General features: G+C 45.0%; 1 protein-coding gene across 1 annotated transcript in view; it reads left to right on the forward strand.

Annotated features, from left to right (window-relative positions):
- PARD6G (par-6 family cell polarity regulator gamma) overlaps window positions 1-8,833 on the forward strand; it is a 91,395-nt gene extending 82,562 nt beyond the window's left edge. The window contains exon 3 of the mRNA XM_040632387.1: window positions 6,157-8,833. Within this exon, the coding sequence (XP_040488321.1) occupies window positions 6,157-6,971 (815 nt within the window). The 3' untranslated portion in view covers window positions 6,972-8,833. The remainder of the gene's footprint in view (window positions 1-6,156) is intronic.
- The last annotated feature ends 8,773 nt before the right edge of the window (window positions 8,834-17,606 follow it).

Below are 17,606 nucleotides of genomic sequence, written 5' to 3' on the forward strand. Positions count from 1 at the left end.
TCCTCAAGATTTGGGGTCTTTCGTGGTTCCATACAAATTTTAGGGTTGTTCTATTTCTGTGAAAAATGCCATTGGAATTTTTGGAGGAATTGCATTGAATCTGTAGATTGCTTTAGGTAGTATGGTCATTTTAACAGTATTAATTCTTCCCATCAATGAGCATGGAATATCTTTCCATTTATTTTTGTCTTCTTCAATTTCTTTCATCACTGTCTTATAGTTTTCAGTGTACAGGTATTTCACCTTCTTGGCTAAGTTTATTCCCAAGTGTTTTATTCTTTTTTGTTGCAAGTGTAAATGGGACTGTTTTCTTAATTTCCCTTTCTGCTACTTCGTTATTAGTGTATAGAAACATGACGGATTCCTGCATATTGATTTTGTATCTTGCAATTTTATTGAATTCATTTATTCTAATAGTTTTTTGATGGAGTCTTTAGGGTTTTCTATATATATTATCTTGTAATCTGCAAATCGTGACAGTTTTACTTCTTCCTTCACTATTTGATGTCCCTTTCTTATCTGACTGCTCCATCTGGGACTTCCAGTTGAATGGACACCCTTGACTTGTTTCTTAGAGGAAGAGTTTCCAACTTTTCACTATCAAGTGTAATGTAAGCTGTGAGTTGTCATCTATAGCCTTTGTTATGTTGAGGTTTATTCCCTCTACACACACTTCGTGGAGAGTCTTTATCATAAGCAGAAGTTGGATTTTGTCAGATGCTTTTTCTGCACCCATTCAGGTGATCATATGATTTTCACCCTTCATTTTGTTAATATCATCACATTGATTTGCAGATACTGAACCTCCCGTGTATCCCTGAAATGAAACTTGATCCTTTTAATGTATTGTTGAATTTGGTTTGCTAATATTGTGTTGAAGATTTTCACATCTATGTTCATCAGACACATTGGTCTCTAATTTTCTTTTTTTGTAGTGTCTTTGGTTTTGGTATCGGGGTAATGCTGGTCTGAAGAATGAACTTTGAAGTTTTCCTTCCTCTTCTGTTTTTTGAAAGAACTTGTGAAGGACAGGTATTAACTCTTCTTCAAACGTTTGGTAGAATTCACCTGTGCCATCTGGCCCTGGACTATATTGTTTGTCAGGACTTTGATTACCAGTTCGGTTTCATTACTAGTAATGAGTCTGTTCCGATTTTCTATTTCTTCTTGATTCTGTCTTAGAAGATTGTTATGTTTCTAGGAATTCATCCATTTCTTCTAGATTGTCCAATTTGTCAGTATATAATTTTTTCATAGCAATCTCTTATTGGATTATTGGATTTCTGTGATGTCAGTTTTAAATTCTCATTTCTGATTTACTTGAGTCTCTTTTTCTTGATGAGTCTGGCTAAAGGTTTCTTAGTTCTGTTTGTCTTATCAAAGAACCAGCTCTTAGTTTCATTGATCTTTTCTATTGACATTTTGGTCTCTACTTCATTTATTTTCACTCTGATCTTTATTACTTCCTTCCTTGTCCTAACTTTGGGCTTTTTTTACAGTCTTTTTTAGGTGTAAGGTTAGATTGTTTAAGACTTTTCTTGTTTCTTGAGGAAGGCCTGTATCTATAAACTTCCCTCTTAGAACTGCTTTTGCTGCATCCTAAAGAATTTGATCGACTGTTTCCATTTTCATTTGTCTCCAAGAACTTTTTTTATTTCCCCTTTGATTTCTTTGTTGACCCTTTGTTTGTAGCATGTTACTTAGCCTTCACATGTTTGTGGTTTGTTCCAGATTTCCTTGCATTTGATTTCTAGTAATGCCATTGTGGTCAGAAAAGACGGGGGCGCCTGGGTGGCTCAGTCGTTAAGTGTCTGCCTTCGGCTCAGGGCGTGATCCCAGGGTGCTGGGATTGAGCCCCACATCGGGCTCCCTGCTCTGCTGGGAGCCTGCTTCTTCCTCTCCCACTCCCCCTGCTTGTGTTCCCTCTCTCGCTGGCTCTCTCTCTCTGTGTCAAATAAATAAATCTTTTTAAAAAAGAAAAGATGCTCGATATGATTTGAAACTTCTTAAATTTATTGAGACTTGTTTTATGACCTAATGTGATCTATCCTGGAGAATGCACCATGTGTGGTTGATAAGAATCTGTATTCTGCTGCTTTGGGATGGAATTTTCTGCATGTATCTGTTAGGTCCATCTGGTCTAATGTGTCATTCACAGCCACTGTTTCCTTATTGATTTTCTGTCTGGAAGATCTATCCATTGATGCAAGTGGAGTGCTAAAGTCCCCTACTATTACTGTATTACTGCCAGTTTCTCCCTTTAGGTTTGTTAATATTTGCTTTATGTATTTAGTTGCTTTGGGTTGCATACATATTTGATTGTTATATCCTCTTATTGGAGTGATCCTTTTATCATATGTAATGCCTTTTTTGTCTTGTTATAGTCTTTGTTTTAAAGTCTAGTCTGTCCAATATAAGTTTTTCCATCCCTTCATTTTTGATCTGTCTGTCTTTAGAGCTGAAGTGAGCCTCTTATAGGCAGCATATAGATGGATCTTGTTTATCCATTCACCTGTCTTTTGATTGGAGCATTTAGTTTTCAATAGGTTATGTACTTATTGCCGTTTTGTTCATTATTTTCTGTTTTTTGTAGTTCTCTGTTCCTTTCTTCTTCTCTTGCTCTCTTGTGATTTGATGACTTTCTTTAGTATTATGCTTGGATTTCTTTCTCTTTATATTTTGCATATCTACTTATAGGTTTTTGGTTTGTGGTTATCATGAGATTCATATATAACATCTTATATACAGCAGTCTATGTGAAGTTGATGGTTGCTTAAGTTCAAATACACTCTGAAAGCATACTTTTTTACTTCTCCCCTCTACAATTTATGGATATGACATATTTTTTTGTGTGTCCCTTAATTTTTATAGATATAATTGATTTTACTACCTTCGTCTTTTAATATTCAGACTAGTTTTGTAAGTGATTGATCTATCTTTACTATATGTTAGCTTTTATTTGTGAAATTTTTCCCTTTCATAATCTTTGTACTTCTAGTTATGGCCTTCTCTCTTCTGTTCAAGGAAGTCCCTTTAACATTTCTTATAATGCCAGCTTAGTGGGTATGAACTCTTAACCACTAAACTATACTGCCTCCCTATGAGCTCTTAATTTTTCTTTGTCTGGGAAACTCTATCTCTCCACTTAGTTCTGAATGGTAGCCTTGCTGGATAGAGTATTCTTGGTGTAGGTTTTTTTCCTTTCGGCACTTTGAATATGTCATGTTACTCCCTTCTGGCAAAATTTCTGCTGAAATATCGACTGACAGCTTAATGGGGTTTCCTTTGTATGTAGCTGGTAGTTTTTCTCTTGCTGCTTTTAAGATTCTCTCTTTAATGTTGCCATTTTAATTATTATATGTCTTGGTGTGCGCCCCCTTGGGTTCATCTTTGGGGCTCTCTGTGCTTCCTGGACCTTGTTCCTTAGGGAAGTTTTCAGTTGCTATTTCTTCAAATAGGTTTTCTGTCCCTTTCCCTATCTCCTCTCCCTCTTAGACCCCATACTGTGAACGTTAGACACTTAGTGTTGTCCCAGAGGTCCCTTAACCAGTCTCATCTTTCCATTCTTTTTTCTTTTTGTTGCTCAGCATGGGTGCTTTCCATGTCTGTCCTCCAGACCACTGATCCGCTCTGCATCCTCTAATCTGCTATTCATTTTCTCTGATGTAATTTTCATTCTAGTTATTGTATTCAAATTTTTTTTTATGTATTTTCTGTCTCATTCTTGAAGTTCTCAGAGTTCATCCACTCTTCTTTCAAGTCTGGTGAGTATCTTTTGACCATTACTTTGAATTATTTATCAGGTAGGTTGTTTATCTACATTTCTTTAGGTCTTTTTCTGAGGTTTTGTCTGATTCTGTGTTTATGTCTATGTCTTCTGGTCTTGAAAGTAGGAGCCTCCCATAAAAGGTGTCCTTTGGGGCCACAGCCCCCTCTGGTCACCAGAACCATGTGCTTCAAGGTTGTCCCCTGTGTGGCCTGCATGCCCCTTCCTGTTATGACTGGGCCATGACTGCTGGGAGTATGGTGGTAGGTGGAGCTGACTCCCCTCCTTGGGGCAAGAGTCCCTCTGGAGGGGTGTCAGTTCCAGCTGGGGGCTGCCCCCTGGGTGTGGTAGGTGGGGGCTGCTTGGGAGGGGTGCCTACCAGGGCAGGTGAAGCAGTACTAGCAGGTTAGATGGAGATGCCAGAAGTGGTGCCTGGCCAGCTAGGCAGAAGGAGGACAAGAACAGAAGTGCCCATCATCAGCACTTCCACTCCCAGAAAAAAGCATGTGCCCTTCCAGCACATGCCCAAAAATCGTCAATAAATCTCCTTCACATATACTCCAGACAATTTTCAATCTGCTGTCTCTGTGCTGCCTCTGGAGCCAAGTGATATAGTACACTAGCCCTTTAAGAGCAGAGTCTCGTTTTCCTCTAGCCCTTCCTCTCCTGGAGTTAGGCCCCACTGGTTTTTAAAGCTCCCAGGGTTAAGCCTTGCTGATTTTCGAAGCTAGACATTATGGGGGCTTACTTCCTGGTGCAGATCCCTAGTGTTCGGGGTGCCCATGGGGCTTGAGCCCCTCAGTCCTCAGGGAGGACCTCTGCCCCTGTGATATCCCTCCCACTTGTGGGTCATCTGCCAGGAATATGTTTCCTGACTCAGTCTTTGCCCCTCCTGCCCTTCTTGCTGTGGCTTTTTCTTTCTGTCCTTGGCTGTGGAAGAGCTGTCCTGCTGGCCTCAGGTTGTTCACAGGTTGAGTTGCTTTTTATGTGATGGATGCCCTGGTGTGTCCCTGGGAGGAGGTGTGCTAGGATCGTCCTACTCCACCACCTTACCCCACGGTTTCAAGGCATTTGTGTTAAAGAAGTCTGTCTAGTAGATCTGACCTTGGGACTTTTTTAGGGACAAATTCTGTTGAATTCTCTTTTTCCTTTCAGTGGACAGACTCTCCTGTTTCTGTGTGTGCCTCGTGATTTTCTGGCTAACCACCAGAATCTCATGATGGAGTAACTCTGGAAATCAGATTCTCCCCCTTCCCCAGGGTTTGCTGTTTTGTTGTCGTCATACTTGTGATTGCTGCGGGCTGTCTCTGTGCCGAGGATCAGCCTGAGGTGTAAACTGAGTTTCTTCTCAGGTCTTTTCTGAGCCTTTCCTTGGGCACGCACAGTCCCTTCCTAATTTCCCACGTATGCAGCTGTTTTTGAGTGTCCTAATGTGTGGCTCCCAAAAGGGGAAAAGTGGAAAACAAAAGGGGGTAAGGGGGCGCTCGCCCTCTCGATGCCCTTGAAGTCACTCGAGCTGGAGCTGGAGGGGCGACAGCACGGGCCGCCAGCCTCTGTGTCTGCACCTGTGTGATCAGAAGCAGCCGTCAGTGATGAGAGCATAGACTCCTGCTCTTTGGAGGACGGGGCCCTTTCTGCCCACCTGGCGTCTGCGGGCTGCTCCAGAAGCAGGTGCACAGCTGCCTGCCGCGTGGTTGGGTAGCTGCGACTGCGTTAAGAGCTAGAAGAGACCAAACCGACTACTTCCCCTGGACAGTTGCAAGCCTGCAGCAGACTCCGCGGTCCCCAGATAGTCCCATCAGACAGATTCTGCCCGTGCAGTCGTGGCCCAGGTGGGGAGAGATTCCTGGAGCTCCCTGCTCTGCCCTCTTCCCAGGATCCAATCAGGCCCTTTTAAACTTTCCATCTATTGTTAATTCTCTTTATTGCAGTTTCTTATTTCTGCCTCTTCACCTTTCAGTCATTTTGTTGGTTGCCTACAGGTGGTTTTGCCAACTTTAGGGACGCAATTGGACTTGAGCTATTGGGGCCAGCTCAAAGGATGCCAGGATTATTTGTGGAGTCAGGGAAACAACTCAGAAAGTTACTCCAGCATATCATCCTGGAGGTTGACATTTCCCAAAAGTGAAGTGTGATGAAACCAACCAATAACTCCTAGGCATGTGGGTGAGGCTCGTAGGGAATTAGCTGAAAGACGTGATGTCCTTGTGGTGCGCGCTGCCTCAGAGTTTTGCGGGATCCCCGGCCCATCCGAGGAGCCGCTGACAGGTCAGCAGCAGAGAGGCAGACTTTGCCAGGCACGGCAGCCTCCGCTCGCTCGCGTTGCGGTGCCCTTCGGTGTTTTCCCACACCTGTGCCACCTGTCCTGACCGTCCCCTGTGCTGTTTCAGAGGAGGCCGAGCACTGCAGCTTCGGGGCTGGCTCGCTGTCGCGCCGGAGGAAGGCGCTGGCGCTGCGCGAGGATGGCCCCCGCCGGCGCGCACACCTGCACATCGGCCTGCCGCACGACTTCCGCCCCGTGTCGTCCATCATCGACGTGGACATCCTGCCCGAGACGCACCGCCGCGTGAGGCTGTACAGGCACGGCTGCCAGAAGCCGCTGGGCTTCTACATCCGCGACGGCACGAGTGTGCGCGTCGCCCCGCAGGGGCTGGAGAAGGTGCCCGGCATCTTCATCTCGCGCATGGTGCCGGGCGGCCTGGCAGAGAGCACGGGTCTGCTGGCCGTGGACGATGAGGTCCTGGAGGTGAACGGCATCGAGGTGGCCGGGAAGACGCTGGACCAGGTCACGGACATGATGATCGCCAACAGCCACAACCTCATCGTCACGGTCAAGCCGGCCAACCAGAGGAACAACGTGGTGCGCGGTAGCCGCGCGTCGGGCAGCTCGGGCCGCTCCTCGGACAGCGCGGCCAGCCGCCACAGCCTGCCCACCGCCCCCGCGCTGCTGCACCTGCAGCCCGACGACGCCGACAGCGACGACGAGCCCGACGTGGTGCTCGAGGGCGTCCTGGAGCCGCGGCCCGTGCCCAGGCCGCCGCCACCAGGCAGCCAGGTGCGGGTGAACGGCGCGGGCCCGGCGCCGGCGCGGGACAGCCCCGCGCACAGGCTGCTCAGCTCGCTGCGCGCAGACCCGCGCCAGAGCCTGGCCCTGCCGCTGCCCCCGGGCGCCGTGGAGGAGCACGGCCCGGCCGTCACGCTGTAGGCCCACGGACGCCCCGGGGACACGCTTTCACGGTGCATTCCGGGGGACGAACGAGGGCAGGAACGTCCACTGCCCCCTTGGTTGTTATTTATCATGTCCTCTTCTCCCACACCCCCTGCTTTATTCCAACGTACGGATAGAAAATACGCACGCTATTTTTATAGAATTTCTCCGCAGACGGAAAATGCACACACATGCAGTCTGTACGCAGCCAGGTGCAGGGCCCGGCGCTCTCCTGACCGAGCGCAGAAGTATTGCAGTCTAAGTTTTTACAACACTTTTATAAATGAAGCTTTAAAATTACTTTCTAAAGACAGTAAATCCGTGTTTTTACTGTGCTTGGCTGGTGGGCGGGAGCGCTGAGGAAGGTCGGTGGCCGGCACGCAGAGATTGGCCCCCAAACCTACACGAGGTGGGGCCGCAGACAGTGAGCTTCGGATTATTTCAGACTGCGGGGGGCTGTTGAGCTCCCCAGCACCCCCGGGGAAAAAAGAGCGGTTGGGAATCAATCAGGGCCAGGGAAGGGGGGGGGGGTGTTGAGCTCCCCCTGGGAAAAGAGCAGTGTGGTTGGGGACCAGGGTCAGGCGCGCAGGTGGCCGGAGGTGGCCCGACTTCAGCGTCTGAGGGCGAAGGCCGGCTCCGCCCGGCTGGAAGGGGACGCTCCGCGACACTGTTGTGACCCAAAAAGCCAAAGTTTACTGCCTTTTCCTGTGGACTGACTCTGAGGGCAAATATTGGCATATTGTCAGCAGAAAGGATGCTAGCCCTGCCACACACCTCCAGTCACCTGGATGTAGAGTTTCTGTCATCTCTGTTTTCAGATAACAAGTCATGTGGAACTTGAGTTTTAACAGATTAAATTGTCACTTGCCTTTGCTCTTCCAGCAATATTTATATATTTAGTAATTTTAAAGGTTTATTCATGTTTGATCCAATTTTATATGAAGCACATTTTGTTTGGATCCAATGTCGAGGAGAAAATATTACACTTATACTTGAGAACTAACTTTGACCAAATAAAGTTTTCATATAAATACAGGTAAAAATATTTTTTCTAGGATGCCTTTCCTGGGAGAGTATACAAGCTGCTTCTCCTGTGGTCCAGCACCCCCTGCTGGTCAGTGGCGAAACTGTCCTGATTTATGGCTGTCAGGCTACCACTAGCCAATGGAAAACAGTATCTCAACAACTTCATTTTTCCTGAATTAATGCATTATGTGTAAAAGCCAATTATTTTTCTGTTGGAAACTATTTATTGGGCGGAAATAGTTTTTATTGAGTAGTTGTGTCCTTCGCCTACATTTGACTTTGTTATTTGTATGCCGGGGTCCCGTTGGTTTTGTTCCTCGGCGCAGGGAAGACCAAAGCTGCTCTCCCTTTGAGGTCTGGGGTGAGAGTCCAAATACACCCAAATTTATGGGCTCCAGTGAACCGTATGAGCATCTTTTCTGCACCCAGTCAGAAGTGTTTTGGGTTTTTTACTCCAATAAGTCTTCTAGAACCAAAACTCTAATGCTAGTCACTATCGCAAATGAAATGTTCTTTTACTAAGTTATTGCTGGTTATTGAATATCTTAACTGGATCTGTAACCGAGAAGGAAAGTTACATTTCTTACCAGTTTAAGTTAAGCAAATGTGAATAATTTTTTAAAGAAAAAAAAAAGGAAGCCTCTTCTGAGACGTGTATGCTGTTGTTCATAACTTTAGGAGTTCTGGATGTCTTGGAACAGCTGCTTGAGTGTATTTTTGTACCCATATCTTTACTTCTGCCATTTTCCTCTTTAAAAAACTATGTTGTATTACACATTAAGGTTTTCTTGGTTTTATATATCAAAGAATAAAAACTTTTTCTTTGCATTTAATATTTTTCACTTGTGTTCTAAATACTGGAGAGATTAGCACTGTTAGTGACGAGCAGAAACTTGCCCCTCAGAACGGAGTGCCTCTAATATTTACCAAGTGCCTGTCATGTGCCATATTTTTTCACTTAATCGTCACACATGCTCCATGAGGCAAGAAGCATTATCCCCATTTTACAGAAGAGAAAATGGGCTAGAACTCAAGCATGTAGTAGGTCATTTCAAATAACTAAATTATAGTTGTTATTTGATGGGAGATGGATGTGTCTTAGGTCTAGAAACTGCTTTTTAAGTCCTTTTGGAAAAGGTTTTCTAAATACTTATACAGCTCTTCCTAACTGTACCCAGGTTTGCAAAATCGCCATGCATGCTTTCTCCCTCTGACATTACAGACAGTGCGTAGTATCGTGACCCACTCACTCAGTCCTCACAGATGTGATGGTGGTAGCCGTGAGCACCAATAATTCCCGGAAGAAATGTGCTTTCTACAGGCATTTGTCAACTCAACGCTTTCAGTGACTGTTCCAGTTTATAGTTGGGGAAACTCCCAAAGCTGGCCTGTCCCCGCACATTCCGAGGAGATGGAGCTGCTTGTGATGGAGGTGGAGAAGCAGGGTTTGCCTGTGTGCGAGGCGCACACACCTGGGTGCACAGTGGGGAGTGCAGGTCTCCCTGACCAGTAATCCACATTGCCCGCCCTAGGGCATACGGTGCTGTCCTGAGGAGCCCTCCGGTCAGCAGGTGACGAGGCTGTCCAGGAATCAGACGTTATGTAGCATCTTGCAGAAGTACACGAAGTGACCACACATGGGGAGAGGGTCTCATGGCAAAGCTGCGAAGGCACCTGAAAAGTGCTGATTGTTAAAAAATCCAGTTTAGCTAAAATCTGAGACAAGTCTTCCAAAAGAAGGCCATCAAGTTATTTTCATGTCTCCATCAAACGTTTTTTGAAAACTCTGATGCACCTCTGGGGTCCTCGTTTTCAAGATGAACAAGAAGAGGAATCACGGTCGTGCCCGGCGCGCTGGGGACACGGCCGTTAAGAAGTTCGTTCTTCACACAGTAGAGGCCACCGCCGTCAGGGACATTCCTGAAGCCAGTGTCTTGGACGCCTAGGTATTCCCAAGCTCTGTGTGAAACTGCATTACTCTGTGAGCCTTTCCGTTCACGGCAAGGTGGTCAGGCACCGCCCTCTGGAAGCATAGAAGGACCGAACACCCCACCCCGATTTAGAACCCCACAACCTCCACCAAAGCCCACGTAAGGAGCAAAGTCCTCAAGGGCTGAAGAACAAGTATTCTCTGGAAACGGGTAAAATGGAGACCGCATTTTGAAAAAATATAAATGAACGAATGAAAGCTCTGGTGCAAGTATGAACCAAATATGGTGGAAATGCCCCCTTTTAGTCCTTGCATGAAAAGAAATAGCTGCTAGGATAGGTGGTAACAGGTTTCGCTGCTGGAGAAAACTCATTCATAGCAGAAATTAGTATGCTGTGGTTTTTGTAGCAGCTGTAAAGATCACAGTGGTCTGAAAGTTCAACTTAAAATTACATAATAAGGCTGAGCTCGTAGCCAATCCCTAAATGCACAAAAATATTTAATATGAATCACTAAATTCTACACCTGAAACTAATATTTTACTATATGTGAACTAACTGGAATTTAAATAAAAACTTGAAAAAATATTCAATATGCATGGTTTTTATTGAAAGTATCAACCTACTTAGCCGTTTTTCCAACTTCTAGGAAGATAAGGTACTCAGTGCAAGCTTCAGGGTTTCCCATTTGACACAGTCTGGAGGGCACTCCACGTCTTGAGCCCAGATTGTGGCCTCTGTCAAAATCAGCCAGAGCGCCCGCCCACCCCCAGAGGCTCAAATGCAGGAGACCTGTGGGTAGGGCTTGAAATATTTCATTTCTAACAAGTTCCCAGGTGATGTGGAACCTGCCAGTCCAGGAATCACACCTTGAGAACCACTGGCTAATTCCCCAAGAAAGTGTTGCCTGGAGAGTTGTAGGATTGCCTCAGAGCAAATGACCTTAATGACTAAAGGGCCTGTCCAACAAGCATCCAGGATTTTCCTCTAGTGTCTTACATGCTGGCATTGAGACCATAATGTAACACCAGGTAACCTGCATATGTCCTTCCCAATGTGCGGAAACACTTTCTGTGAATCACTTTCTGTTCCCCAGCACCCTCTAGAGCCGTACCTGTATGCCGGCCCCCCGTTCTGCCTCTAATGTCCAATTCCTAAGTACCCTAAGTATTCCTCATCCCGGAAGACACCCTAAGTCAATATACAAATTCTTTTTCCCTCTTATCTTTCCTCACCTTGTTTTCTTCTCCTTTATCTTCGTAAAAAGAGAACTTTCAGGGATTGAGAACTTTTCATTACTGAACCACATTTCCAAGGAGTGGAATAAACTCTTATTATGTTAATAAAAAGCAAACAAAATGATTTGACATTGGTCTCTCCAGCCCAGGAAGTGAGTGTCATCTTCTGAATTCTCTTCCCCAGCGAGCTTTGAAAGTGAACACATTATTTCTTGACCTGAACCCTCTTGGCCTCAAGCTAATCGTCCAGGGGAGACGGACTCTATGCAGCCAGCACCGCTGGGGGAGAAAACATCTCATCCCAGGACAGAAACCTTTGCTTTCAAGCTGCAGTTGTTTTTCCCTCTAGACAGATGCTAAATTTTTATTCATAATGACGTGCACTGCCAAGAGCCCCTAGTTCACAATGTGACCCTTCACGGACACTCATAACACCTCCAAGGAAGGTGGGAAACGTGTTCTCATGGTCGAGCTAAATCCAGTCGCTCACTCATGCGGCTGAGACAATCACAAGGTTTCCCGACTCAAAGTTCACATTCCTGCACTGCACAGAACTGACATGGCACCCTAGAAAGTCTCCCCTGCACCTGATTTCCCTCGGGCCTCTAGGTGTTCAGGTGGGAGCCTGGGACGCCACGAGAAATCTGAACCACGTACAGAAGTTCACATCAGGTATCCTCACTACTGAACCAGAATCTCTACTCTCAGGGCCTGTTCTGGCCCCCTTGCCTTCAAGTGTACCAATCCGAACTGCCCACAAAGTGCTCCAGAAAGCATGAATCACAGACATACAACCCCTGAGGAAAGACAGCCGTGCAGACATCCACACAGGTCGACACTGACAGAATGTAAGGCAATGTGGACAAAACACACGGATCCTGAGCCGAAACCAGCTGTCTGGGAATGAGGCGGCAGACTTTTCCTTTCTGACTCTTTGAGGTTTTCAGAAAAATGCAAGCAATCCATTCTGAAATCAGAAAAAATAGAGTCTCTCACTTAAAAAAAAAAAAAGAAAAGTAAATGGAGCAAATGAGAATAACAGATAAACCCTAGGACTGCCATATGCTCAGAGGACCACAAGTGTTCTAACCCTTTGAAGCCTCTGAAAGTTTCCTGGGAGACGGGGATTGTGTGGGGTTTTTTAAACCCTTTCTTCGGATTGTAAAAATTAAATATGCTCATTCTGGAAAATCTGAAAAATAGCATGTACATAAAGAAGAAAACCACCCAGAGAACCCAGCAGACGGTCCTGTTGATAGTTAGGTGTTTCCTTGGAAGTCATCAGAGAGAGAACTCCAGAGACGCTGGATAAATGAGAGACTATGCAGCATGATGCATCTTACTTTCTCCTGCAATGTGCCACAAGAATTTTCCTGAAGCAATAAAAACTGTTCAAAACAATATTTTTAATAGCTGCAAAATAGAAACTATACCTAAGTTGGCCATGTTCCTTATAGATACTAGGTTATTTACAGAGTTTATATTACAAAAGTGTGTAAGCTTTATAATCTTAGATTAGGTTTCTGGTTATTTCATTAGGACAGATTGCTAGGAATGAAATCACTGTATCAAAGGTTATGAACAGGGGACGCCTGAGTGGCTCAGTCAGTTGGGTGTCTGACTTAGCTCAGGTCATGATCCTGGGGTCCTGGGATTGAGCCCTGCGTCAGGCTCCCTGCTCAGCGGGGAGCCTGCTTCTCCCTTTCCCTCTGCCCCTCCCCCTGTTTGTGTGCTTTCTCTCTTTCTCTCTCTCAAATAAATAAAATCTTTAAAAAAAAAAAAGTATGAACACTTTTGAAATTTCAAAACAGAAAAAAATCTCACAGAAAAGTTACAGCAGAAACCTGAAGACTAAGCCACCAAGCCCATGTCCCAGAACTATTAGTTACCATTTCCTACAAAGCCCCATTACAGCCACCAAAACCCAGATTCTGGCCCGACTCCGCCATGGATACGGCCCAGCTACAGCTTCTTCTGGGACCAGTTCCTCTGAAAACCCGCCGAGCAGCTGCCTCGCATCCGCGGACAGGGGCCGCATCACGGTGGGTAGGACAGGCTGAAGTCTGGGCTTCACCATAATCTCCGCCCCCAGTGCAGTGACCCACAACTGGGAGGGAACTCACAAACCCAGACTTCTCCCTGAGGAGCAAAGGGTTCTACCCCACAAGCACCCCAGTTGTTAAGAGCTGCATCTGAGGAACAAACCCCCAAAACATCTGGCTTTGAAAAGCAATGGGGCAGGTGACCACGAGACTCAGAGCGCTCCAGCAACCTGAGAAATGCCTAAGGGACTCACATCCACTTGCCACCCCAGGGCCAGGGGAGAAGCAGCTGTTTGAAAAGTGCCCAGACTTTATGTCAGAGATCCATTTGCTGATCTTAAAGTGTTGGTCCGAGGGGCCAGGCCTCCCGGCATGTTCTCCAGGGACAGAGGCACTGGCAGGCACCATCTCTATGCTGCCCTCTGCCACACTCCACGATAATAGTATCTCGCAGAGAGGAGCTTTTGTACACATCTGGTGTCCTGGTGTTTGCAGCCGCACCGAGGAGCACCCCTCAGAAGTCTGGCGCTGGAGGCCAGAGGGCTTGTTCTTGGGTCCCATAGGACTGTGTCGATCAGACACGGTTGGCAGAATACTGCCCAAGGTCACTGCACAGACAACAGACTGAAACATACCTCCCTCCGAGAAAGGACAGGCTTCAGTCTGGCACACGTCTAGAGGCTATGGGATGCTCCCGGAACAGAGGTCAGGGTACACCACCCTCGCACTCTCCCGCTGCCTCCCTGCAGCTCACTGGGATTGCCCAGGAAAGAGCGTCCACCTTTCTGGCATCCAACTTTTGCAGCTGCTGCCGGGGACCACTTCTACATCACCTGGGTCTGGTGGTCAATTGGGCTTTATGCTCATCGGTCCCCTAGGCCTGTAGCCAATGGAGAAAGAGTTCTCTAACAGCCACCACCCCCAGGGCGGGGTAAGAGGCAACAGAGCCGGGAGTTCAGTCTTTTGGAGAAAGAGGCCTATAAACTACCCTCAATGCTGCAGGCAGAGTAGCAGGCTTCTAAGTAGATGCACATCTAAGGGTTGACTGTAAACTCTCCCAGAGACCTTGGGAGGTGGACTCTGTCTTCACACTCTCCCTCTGCCATGCTCCAGAGTGCCAGCATCTCACAGACGGGAGCTCTTACACAGGTCTGGCGCCCTAGTTCTTCCATCAGGTGTCCTAGTTTTTGTGGCTGCCACCACGGGACACCCCCTTGAATGACTGGCTCTGGTGGCCAGGGGGCCTCACATTCCCGGGTCCCATGGAGCTGTAACAGAGACAGTTCTTGGTAGGCGACCGCCCCCAGGGCACTGCAGGCAGCACACTGGAACACATCCTGAGTCTCTCCGTAAAAGAGACCTATTTGCTTGTCCAGCTGCAGCCGTAGGGGCAAGCTTCAGGTGTGGCACACATCTAGAAGCTACAGAGGTGCTCTCGGAGAACATAGGCCAGGGGGCCTCCAGACCACCTGTTCTGGTGGCCAGCAGGGCTTATGCTTGTGGCCCCACAGGACTGTACATATCTGTATACTTTAAAAGCTGTTCCCTGAGTGTCTGGCTTCCAATCAGCCTGAATCTAGGTACTGAGATTTTACCCACCGGACACTGACAGGCCTTGGCACACCCTCAACAACTGGGAGCTATTAAAATAGGCTGCTTGGATAATCACAAAGGTTTAGAGACAACAAAGAGCTGGGCAAGTTTGAACAATAATGTTCATCTCCCACAAAGTGCAACTCCTTTAGAACTGAGAAAGATGGCTGTTTCATCTAATACTTAGAAACATATGGAGAGAATCAAGCAAAATGAGGAAAACAGAGGAATATATTCCAAACAAAAGTACAAGATTAAACCTCAGAAAATAACCTTAATGAAATGAAGATAGGTAGTTTACCTGATGAAGGAGTCAAAGTAATATTCACAAAGATGCTCACCAAACTTAGGAGAAGCATGGATGAACACAGTGAGAACTTCAACAAAGAGAGAGGACATATAAGAAAGTACCAAACAGAAGTCACAGGCTGAAGAATACAATAACTGAACTTAAAAATACATTGGCTGGGTTCAATAGTGGACTAGATGAAGCAGAAGAAAGGATCAATGAACACAAGCACAGGGCAGTAGAACTCACCCAATCAGAGCAGTAAAAAGAAATAAAAATGAAAAAAGTGAAGACAGCTTAAGGGACTTAAAGGACAACATCAAGGGAATAAGTCACATGACAGGACTCCCAGAAGGAGAAGAGAGAGTATGGGCAGAAAGTTATTTGAAGGAATAGTGGCTGAAAACTTCCCTAAATTGGGGAAGGAAACAGTACCAGATACAGAGCCTAGAGAGTTCCAAATAAGACAAACACAAAGAGACCCACACTGAGACACATTATAATTAAAATGTCAAAAGTTAAAGACAGAGAATCTTCAAAGCAGCAAGAGAAAAACAACTTGTTATGTACAAGGGAACATCCACAAGACTATTAGCAGATTTTGCAGCAGAAACTTTGCAGGTCAAAAGGGGTGACACATAATATAATTTAAAAAAGGGGGGGTGACACAATATATTCAACATACTGAAAGAAAAAACTTCCAACCAAGATTACTCTACCAAAATTATCATTCAGAATTGAAGATAAGACAAAGAGTTTTCCAGACAACAAAAGCTAAAGGTGTTCATCACCACTAAACCACCCTTCATGAAATGTTAACGGGACTTCTTTAAGCTTAAAAGAAAGGGTGCTCATTAGTAACAATAAAATATATGAAAGTATAAAACTCACTGGTAAAGGTAAATATATAGTAATGGTAGTTAATCACTTATAGCTGGTATGAGGTTAGAAGACAAAAGTAGTAAGGTGCCTGTGTGGTTCAGTCGGTTAAGCATCTGCCTTTGGCTCAAGTCATGATCCCGGGGTCCTGGGATCGAGCCCCACATCAGGGTAACTGCCCAGCAGGGAGCCTGCTTTTCTCTCTCCCACCTCCCGCTCATGCTCTCTCTCTCTCTCAAATAAATAAATAAAATTTTTTTAAAAAAGACAAAAGTAGAAAAAATAACTATAACTACAATAATTAAAGAATACACAAGATAAAAAGATGTAAAATGTCACATCAAAAACATAAAATGTGAAAAAAAGATTCATGATCACCTTAATAGAATGAAATTAAGAAAATTACGTTTTAAAAGAGTTTAAAGAAACATAAAATGTGGTAGGGACTAAAAATGTACAGCTTTAGCATGTGTGTAAACAAAGTATTTTCAACTTAAATTGTTATAAATATAGCTTCATGGTAACCACAAAACAAAAACCTGTAGTAAAGAAAAGAGAACAAGAAAGGAATCTAAACATACCACTACAGAAAAAAAAAATCATCGAAGCACAAGGAGAGAAAGAAGAAACAAAGGAACAACAAAAGAGCCAGAAAACAATTAACAAAATGTCAGTAAGCACACACCTATAGATAATTACTTTAAATGTAAAGGGACTAAATTCTCTAATCGAAAGACATAGAGTGGCTGAATTTAAAAAAAAATTCACTTCACAGAAATGTGGGCCCAAGTGCAACACAAGTCACGTACAAGAATGTTTATAGCTGCAATTGCTAATGGTCCAAAACCAAAAGCACAAAATACCCATCAACAGTAGAATGGACAAATATTTTTTACATCTTATATATTTATATTTTATATGTATATTTATATATAAATATATAAGAATAATATATTCTTATCATGGAATTTTTATAGGAGTGAAAACAAACCACAGCTATGTACTGCAACACAGATGAATCTCCAACCATAATGTTTAACAAAAAGAGTTAAACACAAAGAAACATACTGAATTATTCCATTTATTTGAAGGTCAGCAAGCACTAATTGATGGTGTTGGGAGGCAGGACAGTAAAATCACTGAGGACCAGGGCAAGGAGGGTGTCTGGGAGGCAGCATGAGGACTTCTGGGGGTCTGGTCACATTATCTTTCTTGTCCTTCGTGTATTCATTTTGTAAAAAAAAAATTCATTGAACTGTGCATTTGTGATTTATGTACTTTTCTGTATTTGTGTTATACTTCAATAAGCAGATAAAAAATAATTTTAATGGTTAAAAAAAAAACAAGACCCATTTATATGCTACCTACAAGAGATATCAGATGTAAGGACACACACAAACTGAAAATGAAGGGATGGAATAATGCAAATGGAAACCAAAAGAAAGCTAGGGTAGCTATACTTATATCAGAAAAAATAGATTTTATGGGCGCCTGGGTGGTTCAGTCAGTTAAGCATCTGCCTTTGGCTCAGGTCATGATCCAGGGGTCCTAGGATCCAGCCCCGTGTCAGGCTCTCTGCTTAGCGGGAAGTCTGTTTCTCCCTCTCCCTTTGTCCCTCCCTACCCCGCTTGTGCTC

Source organism: Ursus maritimus, unplaced genomic scaffold (assembly GCF_017311325.1).
Source record: "Ursus maritimus isolate PB19 unplaced genomic scaffold, ASM1731132v1 scaffold_18, whole genome shotgun sequence".
NCBI classification, from domain to species: Eukaryota; Metazoa; Chordata; class Mammalia; order Carnivora; family Ursidae; genus Ursus; species Ursus maritimus.